At 39.9% G+C, this 15273-nt stretch overlaps 5 protein-coding genes across 5 annotated transcripts; 2 read left to right on the forward strand and 3 right to left on the reverse strand.

Annotated features, from left to right (window-relative positions):
- The first annotated feature begins 936 nt into the window (after positions 1–936).
- On the forward strand, positions 937–1883 carry LOC103999641 (AAA-ATPase At3g28510-like). The gene has a single exon (XM_009421448.3). The coding sequence runs from the start codon at positions 999–1001 to the stop codon at positions 1881–1883; it is 885 nt and encodes a 294-aa protein (XP_009419723.2). The 5' UTR covers positions 937–998.
- An 89-nt stretch (positions 1884–1972) lies between these two features.
- LOC135580975 (uncharacterized) lies at positions 1973–5562 on the reverse strand. Its single transcript, XM_009421224.3, has 3 exons — positions 5416–5562; positions 2325–2535; positions 1973–2239 (listed from the first exon to the last, which is right to left on the reverse strand). The coding sequence occupies exons 2-3, from the start codon at positions 2502–2504 to the stop codon at positions 2138–2140; spliced, it is 282 nt and encodes a 93-aa protein (XP_009419499.2). The 5' UTR covers positions 2505–2535; positions 5416–5562; the 3' UTR covers positions 1973–2137.
- A 513-nt stretch (positions 5563–6075) lies between these two features.
- LOC103999471 (uncharacterized) lies at positions 6076–8691 on the forward strand. Its single transcript, XM_009421227.3, has 5 exons — positions 6076–6204; positions 6290–6410; positions 6617–6720; positions 8108–8239; positions 8404–8691. The coding sequence occupies exons 1-5, from the start codon at positions 6202–6204 to the stop codon at positions 8428–8430; spliced, it is 387 nt and encodes a 128-aa protein (XP_009419502.1). The 5' UTR covers positions 6076–6201; the 3' UTR covers positions 8431–8691.
- Positions 8692–10812: 2121 nt separating this feature from the next.
- Positions 10813–13058, reverse strand: LOC135599050 (cytochrome c oxidase subunit 6a, mitochondrial-like). The gene is made up of 4 exons (XM_065093725.1): positions 12883–13058; positions 12695–12801; positions 12570–12612; positions 10813–11040 (listed from the first exon to the last, which is right to left on the reverse strand). Exons 1-4 carry the CDS (start codon positions 13004–13006, stop codon positions 11000–11002), a joined length of 315 nt encoding a protein of 104 aa, XP_064949797.1. The 5' UTR covers positions 13007–13058; the 3' UTR covers positions 10813–10999.
- Positions 13059–13516: 458 nt separating this feature from the next.
- Positions 13517–15273, reverse strand: LOC135598142 (uncharacterized). The gene is made up of 2 exons (XM_065091686.1): positions 14902–15273; positions 13517–13972 (listed from the first exon to the last, which is right to left on the reverse strand). Exons 1-2 carry the CDS (start codon positions 15140–15142, stop codon positions 13680–13682), a joined length of 534 nt encoding a protein of 177 aa, XP_064947758.1. The 5' UTR covers positions 15143–15273; the 3' UTR covers positions 13517–13679.

Consider the following 15273-nt stretch of genomic DNA (forward strand, 5'->3'; position numbering starts at 1 on the left):
ATGATTTTATAAGAATATATTATTTCAAATCAAATCTTACCATGAGAAATCATATAAAGAATTAATACCACAAATATTACTTTCTTATTATTACAAAGGATTATTTACATATATATATATATATATATATTTTTTAATTCGGTAAAATATTTATTTAGTCGATCCTAAATAGCTGGAAACAAAAATATATAAGTGAACAATCTCACCGAGCCTTTTTATTTCTTCTAAACCTCGTAGCTCTATGGCTTCGAATAGCAGCAGTGTCTCCTCCTCTTCACGTTTGCCTTAGGCCGGCCATCGTTCTTTTAGCTCTAACCAGACGACCAGCGTACAGAGCTCCGCCGGCAGCATGAGCGGTGCGACCATGTCGACGCTATACGCCATGATCATGTTTAACGTGATCGGCACGGTGAACCAGCTGCCGGCCATGTTCTACAATTTGTACCGACTCTTCATGCTGTGGTGGTTCAACGAGGTGCATATCATCATCCCCAGGGAAGGCCGGGAGACATTCACCACCAACGGCTTCTACTTCAGCGTGGAGACCTATCTCAACACCATGTCCTCCGATACCGCTCTCCGGTTGAAGTCCGCCACCGACCCCACCGGCCGCCGTCTCATGTTCACCATGGACACTGATGAGACGATAACCGATGCGTTCGTGCCGGATGAGGGTAACAAGGGAAAAGGTAAGGCGATCAAGGTCAAGTGGAGTTACCATCGCCAGCAAATCAGGAGAGGAGATGCAGGGACCACGCAGAAGAAGTTGTATAAGCTCACGCTCGGTGCCCGACAATGGCGACAGGTGGGGAAGCAATACCTTTCTCATGTCATGAGGACGAGCCACGAGGCGGTGGCAAAGAACCGAGAACGGATGATCTTCACCAACTCCGCGCGCAGAGATGAGCTGTGGGAACAGGTGCACGTACTAATCCATCTCCGGTAATATAAATCATGTCAAGAATTATGTAGATCACCAAGTAGCATCGACGCAGGCGATGTTGGAGCACCCGGCGAGTTTTGCAATGCTGGCTATGGAGCCTAAGAAGAAGCAAGAGATCATCGACGACCTGGAGACCTTCAGCAAGAGCCAAGACTACTATGCCAAGATCGGCAAGGCATGGAAGCGCGGCTACCTTCTCTATGGTCCACCGGGCACCGGCAAGTCCACCATGATCGGATGCATGGCCAACTTCCTCAACTACGATGTCTACGACATCGACCTCACCGCCGTCAAGGACAACACTGAGCTCCGCCACCTCATCGTGAACACTGGCAGCAAGTCCATCATCGTGATCGAGGACATCGACTGTTCCCTCCATCTCTCTGGCTCCCGAGAAGCAAAAAAGAGCAACCAGGGAAACAAAGAGAGCGTCGACGAGGAGAAGGGTGATGAGGGGAAGAGCAAAGCGACGTTGTCGGGGCCGTTGAATTTTATCGACGGTCAAAAGAAGGTTGAGGGGACGAGCAAAGTGACGCTCTCGGGGCTGTTGAATTCCATCGACGGTCTGTGGTCTGCATGCGGAGGCGAGCGTCTTATCGTGTTCACGACGAACCACGTGGAGGAACTCGACCCAGCTTTGATAAGAAGGGGGAGGATGGACGTACACATCGAACTTGGCTACTGCGGTTTCGAGGCGTTCAAGGTTCTTGCTAAGAATTACTTGGAAGTGGAGGAGCACCCGTTGTTCGAGAAGGTGAAGGACCTGCTGGAGAAGGTGAACATCTCACCGGCGGAGGTTGCGGAGTCGCTGATGCCCAAGAATCTACGCGACGAGGACAAGGCAAGCCAGTGTCTGAGGGATTTGGTTCGAACACTGGACCAAAAAATACAGGAAGAGGACGGAGGAAAGGGGAAGAAGGAGACGCAAGTGAAGCAGTAGGATCCAACGAGGAAAAGAATAACATTTTGTTGAGATGACTAAACCGACCCACATGGGCAAAGGACCAATAGCAACAACGACAGCAGAAATGCCGAAAACATGAAGATTACGTATATCACCTAAACATGTTTGAGAGTGCAATCAGGTACTATAAGCAACATATGCAAAGCAAAAAAAAATGTCAACTGCTTATTCATACCCAGCAGTATATGACTAGCTTATAAATTGTGCAGGCAACAAGCAGAAACATGGTCTCACATACCCTCCTGGGCCACAGTTGTCTGAAGTGGCAAAGAACTTTCGACTTCTTTAGTTTCCGAAGCCCTCTGCGCAACCACCTTAGACATTCCAAACATCTGAAGATGCAAGTAAAGAGGTTATGGACAAATTCATATTCCAATAGGTGGACGTGAAGCATGTGTGCGTGGTCTTTCTGCTGACCTTTTGAATAGTCTTCTTGAAGCAACTCTTATGCTCATCCATCGAAGCATGAATGAATTCATCAATGTGGTCTCTCAGATCCTCCATGAAACTGGCATCATCTGATTTCTTCTTTCGACATGAGGCCATGGCTGGATCAACTGATGGTGACTCTTTGGATTTAGTTTTTTGTGCTTCCATCTTGAGATTAAGGATCTAGTGAAAAATTCCTCTGCACAGTAGATGGGTTACTATAATATACATATTATACAAGATAAAGCAGAAAATACAAAATGTAATATCTCTTAATATTCATGCAGAATTATCATTCGTCATTTCTAATGTAGAACGTATCATAAGGCTAAACAACAAAATATGCAAGAGTTACAACAAGACTTGGATAACATGCTCAGACTTCTTCGAGTTATGATATTCTCTTTGGTCAGTTCCGCAGTGGGTTTACAGGAAATACATAAGAAGTGAAGCTAGTCTATCTCTTGCTCCATCGAGAAAAAGAGAACACGTTACCACAACCATTAATGAAGAGACATCGTAGATGAACAAGGCATTGAAGACCCACAGTTTAACAGCCAATTTAAGAATTTTGACATGGCTTAGAGACATACATTTCTATTAGAATTTCGGAATACATAAACTTAAACCATAAATACATATGCAGCCTGGCTTACTCTGCAAAGTTGTTCAACAAAAGCTGCAAATATAGTAGTTTTGGTTTATACAAGTTCCATAGAACAAAGCATGGGCTGCCTGAAATTCCCATAATATTGATCATGTTTCTTCATCCCTTTCATCATCTGTTGTGAGTGAAATAAGGTACATCACACAAATAAATACAAAACTAGTTCACGTTTGCAATATTTTTGGTTTAGAGTACAGTTGGGTTTCTCCAAGTTTGCATAGTCTCATTTAATCTTAGTTTAGTTTGTATTTTTTAAACCTAGGCAGCTAACCTGTTTTCGTTTTTCTTTTTTTTGAAAGGAAAAGGAAACTACATTAACTTACTGAGCAAATACAAAACTATGAACTTGCAGATCCTCTGCAGCATACAAAAAGTGAGAACTGTGTTTTCTGCCAAAAAGTGAGAACCTGTTGTCATTTGAAGAGACAATAGGTACAAAGCTAAGTTTCTCGGACTAACCAACAACATGAATAACAAGTAACCATTGATCGATTATTACATTTATTTGTGATATTAAAGTCTAAACTACCCTCAATTAAGATGTTCAAGAAGAGTTCAGAATGGCATAAATATTCTGAATAATACACTATAGGTGATTCCTCAAGCTCTCTAATTGGAACAAGTTAGATCGAGCATTTACTTGCAAATAATTACCATCACCTTCGCTGAAATGTCTATCCTTTTTTTTCTCAATCCAGTATTTTGCATCATGTCACTTTTACCAATATCTTTCTTGTTTTTTTAATAAATTTTCACTTGGCTATTCGATCTCTATTTCATGTGTCTTCTACATTCTGATACCAACTATTGAATGATTGATTACAGCTCGTCACAAATCTGAAGTTCATTGTGTCATGTTCACAAGCCACAAGTGCAACCTCACACATGATAAGTTGAATAGATGATTCTAAGAATCATAAGATGATTCACTGCATCACACATGATAAATTGTCTAAGCAATTTTTGTCCCTCTAGTTTGGATTTAGCCTTAGTGTCCAAGTCAAAAGGCTCTATGATTAATTTTAATGTCTTATTACCTTGACATATGCAATCTAAACATGATGCCATCATAAGAAGAGTAAGATAAAAACTTAACCTAAAATATAAGCAAGCAGACATCTAAATCATAAGGTAACTTTAGTGAGAATGTGTGAGTTAAATGGTCAAAATAAAATGCTCTCTTTGGTGAATCATTGAATCCTGATATTTTAGAATTTTGGTTTCATTAAAGCTTAAAAATGCTTTTTCTCTTTACCCTGAACCTAGTATTTTAGAAATAAATTCAGCAACCGGCTAAAATGATCCATCATTTCTCCATTGTTATGAATGCTGTCCTATGATAACTACAAATGATTCAACCAAAGTTTGCTCCATGAGTTCTCTTTAAGTTTGCTATCCTTTATCTATTGATGACCAGATATCCAAGTCTGGATCATAACAAATGGATAGGCCTCAAACAAGGATAATGTACTTTCATAATGAACATATGTCAAGCTTGAGAATTTGCAATTGACATCAAAGGAATTAGAAAAACAACATCATCCAAGAAAAGAAATAGAAAGAAAAGGCAAAGTGAGTTTACCACCATTATTTTTCATGTAGAATCAAAGGGATTATATGAAAATCACAACACATAAAACCTTCTTGGAACGAAATAACCCGCACCAGACAATTACGCACACATCCTAGCTCATGCAAATGAACAGAAATACTCCACTGCTAAGAGAAAATAAGCGGTGGAGCATGTATAACCACAACAGCTTTAAGATCAAGGCAAAGGATGCTATAGATTTTAGCTCTTCTGACAGTCGGATGCACTAAATTCCATCAGAAAACGAGCAAAGAACACTAATACCAGTCTCTTACTCCAATAGTATCACTTCTTGCGAAATGATAACCTTCTAAAAAAATTATTTGTTCCCGTAACATTCTCAATAACTAAAACAAGTTCCAAGTTGATCGAAGGATGATCAGCTAATCCAACATCTTGCAAGTCCAAGGAACACCCCAAAATCTTGTAGCAGTTTTGCCATTGCTGTATCTAACATCAAAGAACCCAACTCCAGAGCCCCTCCACTATCACTAGTCTCGAGGAAGTACGAACGCAAGGTATGCACATAAATGAATCGTAAATAAACTTCGTATCGTTTAGCTCTCAGGTAAGGCTAAAATTAGGGCATTTTCCTTTACACAACTAAAGCTCAACTTTCTGCAGGCATTAACAGTCGAAATCATAAATCTGAAGAAACCAATCAATGAAACAAGGGTAAGACCGTCCTAATCGTTCTTTCTTCCCCATAAACACGCATTTTCTGCAGGCATTCTCAAACAGATAACACCAATGACGGATCAAGAAACATGTTATATGCGCAAGAAAAACCGAAAAAGTAGAGATCAGATGCCCGCATACACCTGTGGAGAGCGAGCAGGTGATGAGGAGGCGACGAAGATGAGATCGCTGTAACGTGATTTGATTCTTATTGAAGAAAGCTCGGCTTGTTTGTGGTCTTGAGGAACAAGGCACAGCGAGAGGAGGGTTCTGGATTGAGAAAGACACTTCCACTCTTAACTGTTACCCAATTTAAGACCTTCACTGTTATTATACTTGTGTAAGGATTTCGCGTGGGACCTACGTATAGCAGTTGAGACGGGTGTGATCCGATGCAGACGTTCGTTTCAGATTTATTTTATTTATTTATTTATTTGATTCAGGGAAGAGGATATAAACACGGGTCGGATTTATGATGACCCGTTAAAATCTGGATCCGGGTCCAGTTTTGAGAAGGGGATATGAGAATATGAACAAAGACCCGACTTCATTCTTTGCCGGGTTACGAGAAGGGGATGTGAACGCGGTTCTGCGATCCGTTAAAGATCCGACTTGAACTAGTGATCCTCTAATGGGCTCTGCACCATTTTTTTTTGAATTCAAACTTGTACCCGAATCCAATTGAGGTAAAATAATAATAATAATAATAATAACCCGATTTAACTATTTGTGTTATCATAACTATATAGTTTTTTAGTTATTGGGCCCTTAACGAGTTATTCCCAAATTAAGCCCAATAGACGTCCCTTTTAAGTTCCTCGCTGCAGGAGCCATTAGGGCAAACAATAAAGCAAAGCGGTTTGACGGGACAGCGCTGCCACTCGCTTTTGTCCTCCTGTTCGATCGATCGACCGGCGGAGGAAGCAGCCATGGTAGGCGGAACTCCTTCTCCAATCTTTTGTGTTGTTGCATCTCTGTTTGTTTCGTGGCTGAATCGCTTCTGTCTGCTTGAGTCAGAGCACGGAGGCGGTGAACCCTAAGGCGTATCCCCTGGCTGACGCCCAGTTGACCATCACCATCCTCGACCTCATCCAGCAGGCCGCCAACTACAAGCAGCTCAAGAAAGGCGCGAATGAAGGTTTCCTCTTTCGTCATTATCATCTTCTTCTTTTCTCTCCCTCTTTTGTGCTAGTAGTAGTCGTTGCTTTTCGCCTTCAAAATCGGACGTTTTCCGATTTCTCCTTTGTCTTTTGTTGGGATGTTGATCCATGTGATTGCATCTGCTTCGTGGTGCCTTGGATGACTGACAGCGGTTACTTTTTCTTGAAAAACATCTTGTTTTAGCTACCAAGACTCTGAACCGAGGAATATCGGAGTTCGTGGTGATGGCGGCAGACACGGAGCCGCTCGAGATCCTCCTTCATCTCCCATTGCTTGCTGAGGACAAGGTATGGTTTCTCTTCAGAGCTTGGTGGTAACTAGAAACTAAATTGAGTTGATGAGCAGGTGTTAGGTGTTCAGTGTAGCAGAATAGAGTTTGTTGAATTAATATGATGCATTAGCATGTGTATTAATCCTAACGTCGGTTCCAGATGTATGTTTGGAACCTTTTTGATTGTTTTAATGTGGAATTTATTCAAAAGTTAGATGCCTGAACAACTTTTGAAGCGCATGATTAAGAATCTGGGTTCAAGAAAGTCTCGCGCAATGCTTTGGTTAGAACTAATGAGCTCATATGGGATGATGGAACATTTAAAAATTAATGTTATGATACCAACATTAGGGTTTTAAAAACCATGTTGAGATTTTTTTTTTTTCTCATCAGATGTTGCTACAGCCAGTACTCTTTATATTAATCATGTGGTAGGTAGACAATAAAACAACTGGACAATTCACTATATATAGGTTGAATACCTTTATTGAAGTCTCAGGATTTTGAGGGTAAATGAACTTTGATAATGTATTTGGATTAAATCTTTTTCATTCCTGGACAGATGAATTGGGGAAATGTTTATTTGCACGAGTTCATGACGTTCATTTTTTCAAAAATTATCTAGGTAGTGGAATATAATGACATCATATTTCAACCCCAAGGGTTCCAGTTGCAGCACTTGTTGCTTCCATCATCATCATCACCAACTCAGGAAGGGTGCTATGTTTACTCATTCTATTTAAGTTTAAAAAGTTTTCAAAATCCAAGCTTTTGTCTCAAATCCAAATTTCCTTTACTTATAGCATTTCGGCTTGTAAATGTGGAAGAACAGTCGTACACTGCTTTGTGAATGGTCTACCTTGTTAATGTATTTGTCCAACTGCACTCTTATCCTTTGGCACAAAAATATTCCTGGGTAAGAATTCTAGGTTCGATATCATCTCATAAATGCATGAAAAATTATATTAACTGTTTGACATGGATTAAATTCTCTTTGTCCTCAAGGCACTGCATTTAGAAGATACTCACCTTTGTGGCACTTGTTGCCGGTTCTAAGTGCATATTAGGATCATATAGTGGAACTACTGTTTCCTAATCATTGCTTCTAACCGCTTAGCAAGTCATGGTGGAACAGGTTTTCTCTGGGTTAATAGCAGTAATATCCTACAAAATTCTATGTTGTAAATATTATTTTTTATTAAAATTTTGTGGTGGTTGTCTTTCTTTAGTATCAACATAGAACACATAAGATTTTGCAATTTCAATGTGTCGATTACATGTTGAATGAAAATTTTCATTAGGCCAAGGCCCTCAGTAAATTATTCTGCTATATCTAAATTTTGAAGTGTCACCTGCAAATACTGCTATCCATAAATTTAATTTTCACTTTTCCCTGATGCCAGAATGTGCCATACGTCTTTGTTCCTTCCAAACAAGCACTTGGTCGGGCTTGTGGAGTTACAAGGCCTGTGATTGCTTGTTCTGTGACTAGCAACGAAGGTAGCCAGTTGAAATCCCAAATACAGCAACTCAAGGTGAACTTTCTCACCAACTTTTTAGCCTGTTTTCAGTGACCCCCCTTATTTCTTGTTTTCCCCTTAGCTTGTGCATGAATCTTACCTTTTCCTTGTACCATCGTGCATTCCCTTTTAGCTTTATTTTGGCACCTCAGCACTAAGTTGCTCTCATCGGACTGCAGGATGCTATTGAGAAGCTGCTCATATAGACGATCAATTTTCAGCATGATAGGCTTCCTATGAGAGTTTCAAGGAGGCTTGGACTGATGTAGGCCTCATTTTATTAGAGCGCGGAGTACGATGTGATTTAATAGTGCTAAGGTTATGAAAACTACCTTTCCCATTACCATCCGGTCACTTGTTTTAGTCTTGGAAATGCTAGTAACTAAAACAAGGCAGAAAATTACATGACTACTGTTGGTTTCTTAATAATCTTCTAGTGCTGCTAAATGCTATTCACTTTATGGATATTCCTTTTCGAGGTTATGTTATTTGGTGCTTCCCTTGCTATACCTCATTCATTGGTCCTCTGTGACCCCAGGTGATCAAGGTCCAATGCATTGGTCGGTAATCAAAGATATATAAGCAATCTCTTGCCAATAGCCTCGTGCAGGATTATTTATGTGTTGGGCTATGCTGCTTTGTGATAGCTTTCATTACTAGGGTACATCCTCATCTTTATTCCTCTTTTTAAGTCAAGGATTAAGGAAAGTCCAGTATGAATCGAGATAACTGCAGAATAAAACAAGGTGATCATCCGGTAAGCACAAATCCTCCTCCCTAACAAGTAAGAATGATTAAGCTCAGGGGTGTTTCTAACCAACCCCATGGGTTACGTTTCACTCTTCCGGTGCAAATGGGTAAAATATGTCAATTCAAGAGCTTGCACTTGTCTCGAAGCACGTGGGAGTGGAATCATAACACACAACAGAAGTTGAATAAACGTTACGATAACACGTTGACGGGTTCAAAAGATGACGGCCACAATCTTTTTATTACATCAGTCATGCTAACCTGCATGGTTTGACCCTTTTTTTTTTTTTTCTTTTCTTTTCTTTTCTTTTTGCCTAATCCTCCCATGTCGAATGGATTATGGACGAGTTAGAATATTAACTCGATAATATCAATTTTTTGCCCCAATTGGTGAGTGCTTCAGATCAGGTTCAGGACAATAGATGTTCTTGGCAACCGTTAATTATTTAATAAACAAGCCAAAAAAAATCTTTAATACCTAAACATTCATAAGCTCGCTTCCCAAAAAAAAATCTCTCCATTCATGACAATCTTTCTCTCGGCTAGCAATGTGCTAAAAGTAAAAAAAAAAATAGCAAAATTAACTTGCCAACGTGAAATATGAGGAGAGTCAGCGTAGATAGTGTTAATCATTATCAATAAAGAGATTTAAATTCTAATTACATAGACAGACATTGTTTCTGTAGTTCCAAGCCTAATTATACCAAGATTAAAGGGAACAAGGTTACTTTTGTACCAATGTTGAAAGTTTTGCGGACATATTATGATGAATCTTCTTCTTTAACTATAGCTAGATATGGGCATTTTATTCTTGCAATCCAGTAATTCAATAAGATCCAACTTGAATCAATTAATAAAAGCATCATTTGGCTTTCCTTTTGGCATCAATTAATATCATTTTTCTTTTACTCGTATATGATTTTGTGGACAAAGAGGAATCAATATTATTGCAAAATATTTCAACCAATCCAAGGTTTTGTATTGATTACAGAAGGCCATCAGGAGTTATCAATGAATCTATTTCAGGTGGATTAGTAGTAAAACATAAGCGACAAAATATTAGCCAAATCATTTCCACAACAATTATATGTCCACATTTAAATCAAGTTGCATATCACTTGCCATTTAATTACCCTAAGGAAATATGCAAATATATATACGAGTGAATTCTTGATGCTTCTAATGGTAATGTTAACAGTTGTTATTATTACAACAGATGCATGCATGCTAATTATTGGGGTTAATTCCTTTGACGGAAACACACTTACAGTTGATCCTCAGCTGTATTCAAGTTGGCATCTCCTCCAAGACCGTCGCCAAAATGTGTCTGCTGCAGGTGAGGGATGAAGTCCACATTTAGTGGACAAATATCTGCAATAAAAGGTAACACGTAAGGAAGTTGGAGGAACGTTTAACAGTGCCATTGCTGGTGCCCAGTGACAGTCATGTTATCTCTGGATTTGCTTCCTGAAGCCATTAGGGCAAATCCAAGACAGTGGCTTAATGTTGTATCTCTGGATTTGCTTCCTGATACAAAAATTATGAAATGATGTTCATCTATGCACAGTGGCCCAACACAACATTCCAAATAATTTCAACTAGATGTCTTACCAACATCGACAATATTTGGATACTAAACGTTGCGATCATATTTATATAGAAAAATGAACCTTTGCCATTTCAGGTCTGTGAGAAGCAGTATCACCTCTTGAGGCCTTCACTTCCTTTGCTTGAATCATGTCCACTCTGATTGATCTAGTATTTCTTTGGATCATGAAACATGCTCTATGCCAGACGCAACATGTGCCATCACCCACCACCAAATGAACTCATGAAAATTGAGGGGAAATACTATCATTCTCTTGAAAACTTAAAAAGTATGACAATTAAAATCTCACAAATTCATGAGGTTTAGACATTATTGGAAGATAACATAAAAACAGAAGAAGTTTCCAAAGTGAATCTGAGTCTTGACATTCTCCACAATGGAACACTAGACAAGAAGATTGACATTTAAGTGGTTGTCTAGTGATCAGCATGCTTCTTCTCAAAGAGACTATCAGGACCTGGAAAATATAACGGACGTCAATAAGAATGAAAAGAAACCAAAGAGGAACGTTTATAAGAACAAAATTGCAAAGTACAGAGTAGATGTACTGTGTACATTTGTAGTTCTTGTAACATGTATACAAAACATACAAGAAACAAATGCACCACTTGTAAATAAAAATTAGAGGAACAGATAAACACAGAAAAACATTAGAATGGTTTAAAGAGCTGGGTCCTAACTTCTAACCAATATGCTTAGCATGCAGCATAGCATAGTGCTGATATGTGAAAAATTACATAATAATATCAAATCTATGAGAAATGAGACTGGTACCTGATGTACATCATATACAACTAGATAGATTAGGGAATAAGCAAAAGGATGCCTGCCTATCGAGTCTGGACCTGCTATTGCAAAAAAATTCTAAGTTGCTACCAAGTCCAAATTGCATACCCGACATTATCTCAAGTTGCTACAAATTAAAAAGGAGTATCAGATCTCCCATCAGCGGGGCCGGTGGATGCGTAAATTTAGTTGTCTCAGGGACAAGTGTTATTTGTTTCAAATAAAATTTCAGTCGACCACAAAAAGCCTACTAAAACATACACAAAATTGAGAGAAAGTGTTAGGAATCAAGTATGTGTTCAAGAAAAGAAGGTAGAAAGGATTCTATAAGACAGGCATCAGAAGATTATCTTAGTTACCGGGCCTTTTTCTCAGAATTAACACTGCTCAATGACTAGATGCTATAAAGCAAGCATAATTAAGAAGTGACAGAAAAATATCGTAGGGCAAAAGATCCATATAGTTGACTCAATTAGTTGGGATTTTATGGCATTCTTGTTGTACAGAAAAATATCATAGCTTGTCTCTTAAACGACATGGCAATTTAAACACAAGCACTACCTGATAAACATGTGCTAATTTACAAGAGGAAATTTATAGCCTTGAACAATTACAACCACCGATATTCTTAATAATCAATCTATATCTTAGGCTCATGTAACAAACGCATGATCTCTCCCACTTGTTATACAACCAATGCAGTGGCACACACAAAAAAGAATCTTGATTTCTCATAGTTCTTCATCCCCAAGAAATGTCTAAGAAGAACTTAATTCTTTTTTTTCCAAACAAATTACAAAAGCACCCAGCTTGAAGGACACCATAATTCACCTAAAGTAACTAAGTCTTTAGCTGTCAGATGGTAAGGTAGATGATTTTATCATTTTAACTAACAGATGATGCCAATGCATTTCTAACTCCGAAGGAGTATTTGATTACCGATACTCAACAGCTGGTCAACATATAAAATTAAGAATCAACAGATCTCTTTGATACACAAATTAGGGCTTTAACAACAACCGTTACACAGATTATGTTGTCACAATCTCATCATCGGCAATATAATTCCATCGAATAAATAAATTAAAACACAACCTTACGACACGAGAAGAATTCAACTACTGCATAATTCAACAAAATCAATCCAATTCATTCACATCGACAAAAAACACAAAAAAATTCAGGTTATGGAAAACAAACCCCAGGGGAATTCCTTGTTGCGAATGTGCAAGTAAGGATAAGCCTGCAAGGAATACAAGATTAAACATGAAAATCAATTCCGACTTCGTCGTCATGATCGTTACCAGAGAATCAGTAAAGTATACCGGGGGTTCTTCGTGGTGGGGATGGCCCTTGGAGAGGTTATAGATGGCGAGGGTCGTGCAGGTCACGATCCCGGCATACGTTATCTTCTCCCATTTCGCGGTCTCATCTGCAACGATCGCAACAAGTAAACATCGATTCCAAGGACGAATCGGAATGAGAAGGAACAACGAACGAAGGAAAGCTTTACGGGCGTCATCGTGGGCGGAGGCGGAGAAGCTCCTCTTGGCTGGGGCGACGGCGTTTCTCTTCGCTCCCCGGCGGAGGAGAAACGACGCCGATCGAAGGCCGGATCTCGCCATTGACGCCGCCATGTCGCTCCGTCTCCCTCTCTCCGTCTCTCTTGCTAGATTGAACGGATTTGCTTCTCCAATCGTACCTGGTTTAGGTTTTAACCAATGGGATCGATCTAAACCCGAATCCGCCACATGGCCTACTAGATCCGGACCCGCTACTGAACTTCTAGATCCGAACCCCGACACCGGTGCTACCAAACCCGAACCCGTCATCTAGACCCGAGTTTGCTCACCAACAATACGACCAATTTTATCACCGATTTTGTTTTTAATTGGGTATCCTAAATCTAAGAGTAATAATTTAATTAAGATTCATATGTTTTTATTATATAGAAAACGAGAAATTTCATTAAGCTGCTATCTTATTAATTTCTTGAAGAATTCCGCTTCAATTTCTTTTCTTCGCTAATTAAAATCCTAAAATTGGTTTTTTTTTCTTTTTACTTATTTATCTCCGATTTTTATTCTTGCCGTGAAATTAACCAACATGGGTACAGTAATTAAGCACGAATATCTCAGCATATGATATCTTCCATTTCATGATTACATTTGGGAAACACATGTAAACATGTGAACTGCACAAGGATTGGCGATTCCATCAACTACTCAATGGAAATTATTTTGGTCAATCTGCATCTCCGAATGTGATGATGATTTCCTGCAACAGTACGTACATGCATGGTGAAATCGATTAAGATCTGGTCCTGTGACTCAAGATTAGGGTTCCTGCTGTATACACACGGATGCTTTCTCCAACCGAGGACAACGTTATATGTTTGGAGCGTACACCTGAGACAAGATCACAGAAGGAACCCTTCGTCGGCACGCGAAGAACCCTAACAATGCAATCTTCTTCCAGCTTTGGGTTTGCGTGCAGATGGGAAGGGAGGTCTACAATGAACTCTCCGGAGTCATCGGTTAATCCATAGGCCCAGCTAAGCTCCCTTCTCCCTTCGGTTTTGCATGCAACTGCAACCTTGGCACCTTCAGAACACAGCCAAGTTGATGTCAGTGAATCTGTCATTTGAACGAACACGAAAGTTACAGATGTTATGTTTGTGTTGTCTAGTCATCGTCATCCACTATGCTATGCTGCTTTTGTTTCCTCCCTGTGAAAGCTTGCTATGATATAGCTCTCAGATGACACAACATTTGATCTACCTGTGCAAGCATGAAGTTTGGTATAGGGGATGTGAACAATATGGACTGTTACCTAAAACTTCACTGTTTCTATAGAAGAGATTGATCAAACTTTATGCTTGTGTCACATAAACTGTAAGTAATTGAAGATGTTATGCCTTGGGAGTGTTGGGACAATCTTGTCAAAGACCTGAAATATTTTAGTGATAGATGTGATGGTAGTAAAGAAACGCAACAAGCACATGAGCTAGCGAGAGAGAGAGAGAGAGAGCTATTAGTTGCATCTTCCTCACCTAAGTTTCAGTGTTCAAGTTTCATCAGCAACCTCGCATCTGTACTCATGCAAAGAACACTTAGGTTACGTGAGCTTGTGGGAGGAAGCAACCTTGTGCATCGTCTTTACATTGATACACAAAGTACTAATTAGCCAGATTTACCGAACAAGATTATAGGATGGCTTGTCACAGCTTCTTCCTGAACTGATAGAAACCTTTGCTTCAGATCTACTCACCAAACATTTGATACTGACCATTCTACCTATTTGTGATTGCTGACAATTTCATTAATGATTGAGATAAAACCTCATGAGAGCAAAAAGATCATCCTCCGAAACTACACGAGAAGAGTTGAGGAGAAGAAATAGATTGGAAAGATGACAGAAAGATTTGAAGGAGTCGCATTAGAACAAACACATGATGATCATGTATTGATCGATATATATAGATGGAATCTAATGGCGGTGTCAGAATGCATGGGAATCAAGTAAGGCTAACCTGGGACGTTGGATGTGAAGAGGCCGGGACTTCGGTGCATGCGTGCACTGCAGAGAAGGGTTCCGGTGACGAGCACGGTGGACAGCCTCTCGTCTCCATATCCTGCAACCCGGACGAGCTCGGCGTGCGCGAGCTGCATGGCCGTGCCCTCGCTCATCACCGCGGCGCATGGGGTGGGGAAGACGAAGAGAAGAACAGCCATCAACACGGAGACGCTTTGGAATTCGTGCTTCCACACCATCCTTGTGCTCTCCCCTCGTAGTTTCTTCCTCTACTCCTTCCAAAAAGAAAGAAGGGATCACTACTACTAGTTGGCAATGCTTTCTCCCTTGCTTTGGATTTTGAGGAGGAGATCAGTCCCCACGCTGAAGG

The sequence above is a fragment of the Musa acuminata genome, chromosome BXJ2-1 (assembly GCF_036884655.1).
Source record: "Musa acuminata AAA Group cultivar baxijiao chromosome BXJ2-1, Cavendish_Baxijiao_AAA, whole genome shotgun sequence".
Taxonomy (NCBI): domain Eukaryota; kingdom Viridiplantae; phylum Streptophyta; class Magnoliopsida; order Zingiberales; family Musaceae; genus Musa; species Musa acuminata.

Excerpts from the sequence above, each read along its gene's own strand:
- LOC103999641 (XM_009421448.3), top strand. The coding sequence starts at position 999 with ATGTTGGAGCACCCGGCGAGTTTTGCAATGCTGGCTATGGAGCCTAAG.
- LOC135580975 (XM_009421224.3), bottom strand. The coding sequence starts at position 2,504 with ATGGAAGCACAAAAAACTAAATCCAAAGAGTCACCATCAGTTGATCCA. Across the intron at positions 2,240-2,324 it reads TCAAGAAGACTATTCAAAAG|ATGTTTGGAATGTCTAAGGT; the intron begins GTCAGCAGAAAG and ends TTGCATCTTCAG.
- LOC103999471 (XM_009421227.3), top strand. Across the intron at positions 6,721-8,107 it reads CATTGCTTGCTGAGGACAAG|AATGTGCCATACGTCTTTGT; the intron begins GTATGGTTTCTC and ends CCCTGATGCCAG. Across the intron at positions 8,240-8,403 it reads CCCAAATACAGCAACTCAAG|GATGCTATTGAGAAGCTGCT; the intron begins GTGAACTTTCTC and ends ATCGGACTGCAG.
- LOC135599050 (XM_065093725.1), bottom strand. The coding sequence starts at position 13,006 with ATGGCGGCGTCAATGGCGAGATCCGGCCTTCGATCGGCGTCGTTTCTC. Across the intron at positions 12,613-12,694 it reads CCCACCACGAAGAACCCCCG|GCTTATCCTTACTTGCACAT; the intron begins GTATACTTTACT and ends TATTCCTTGCAG. Across the intron at positions 11,041-12,569 it reads CAACAAGGAATTCCCCTGGG|GTCCTGATAGTCTCTTTGAG; the intron begins GTTTGTTTTCCA and ends TATATTTTCCAG.
- LOC135598142 (XM_065091686.1), bottom strand. The coding sequence starts at position 15,142 with ATGGTGTGGAAGCACGAATTCCAAAGCGTCTCCGTGTTGATGGCTGTT. Across the intron at positions 13,973-14,901 it reads CTTCACATCCAACGTCCCAG|GTGCCAAGGTTGCAGTTGCA; the intron begins GTTAGCCTTACT and ends TGTGTTCTGAAG.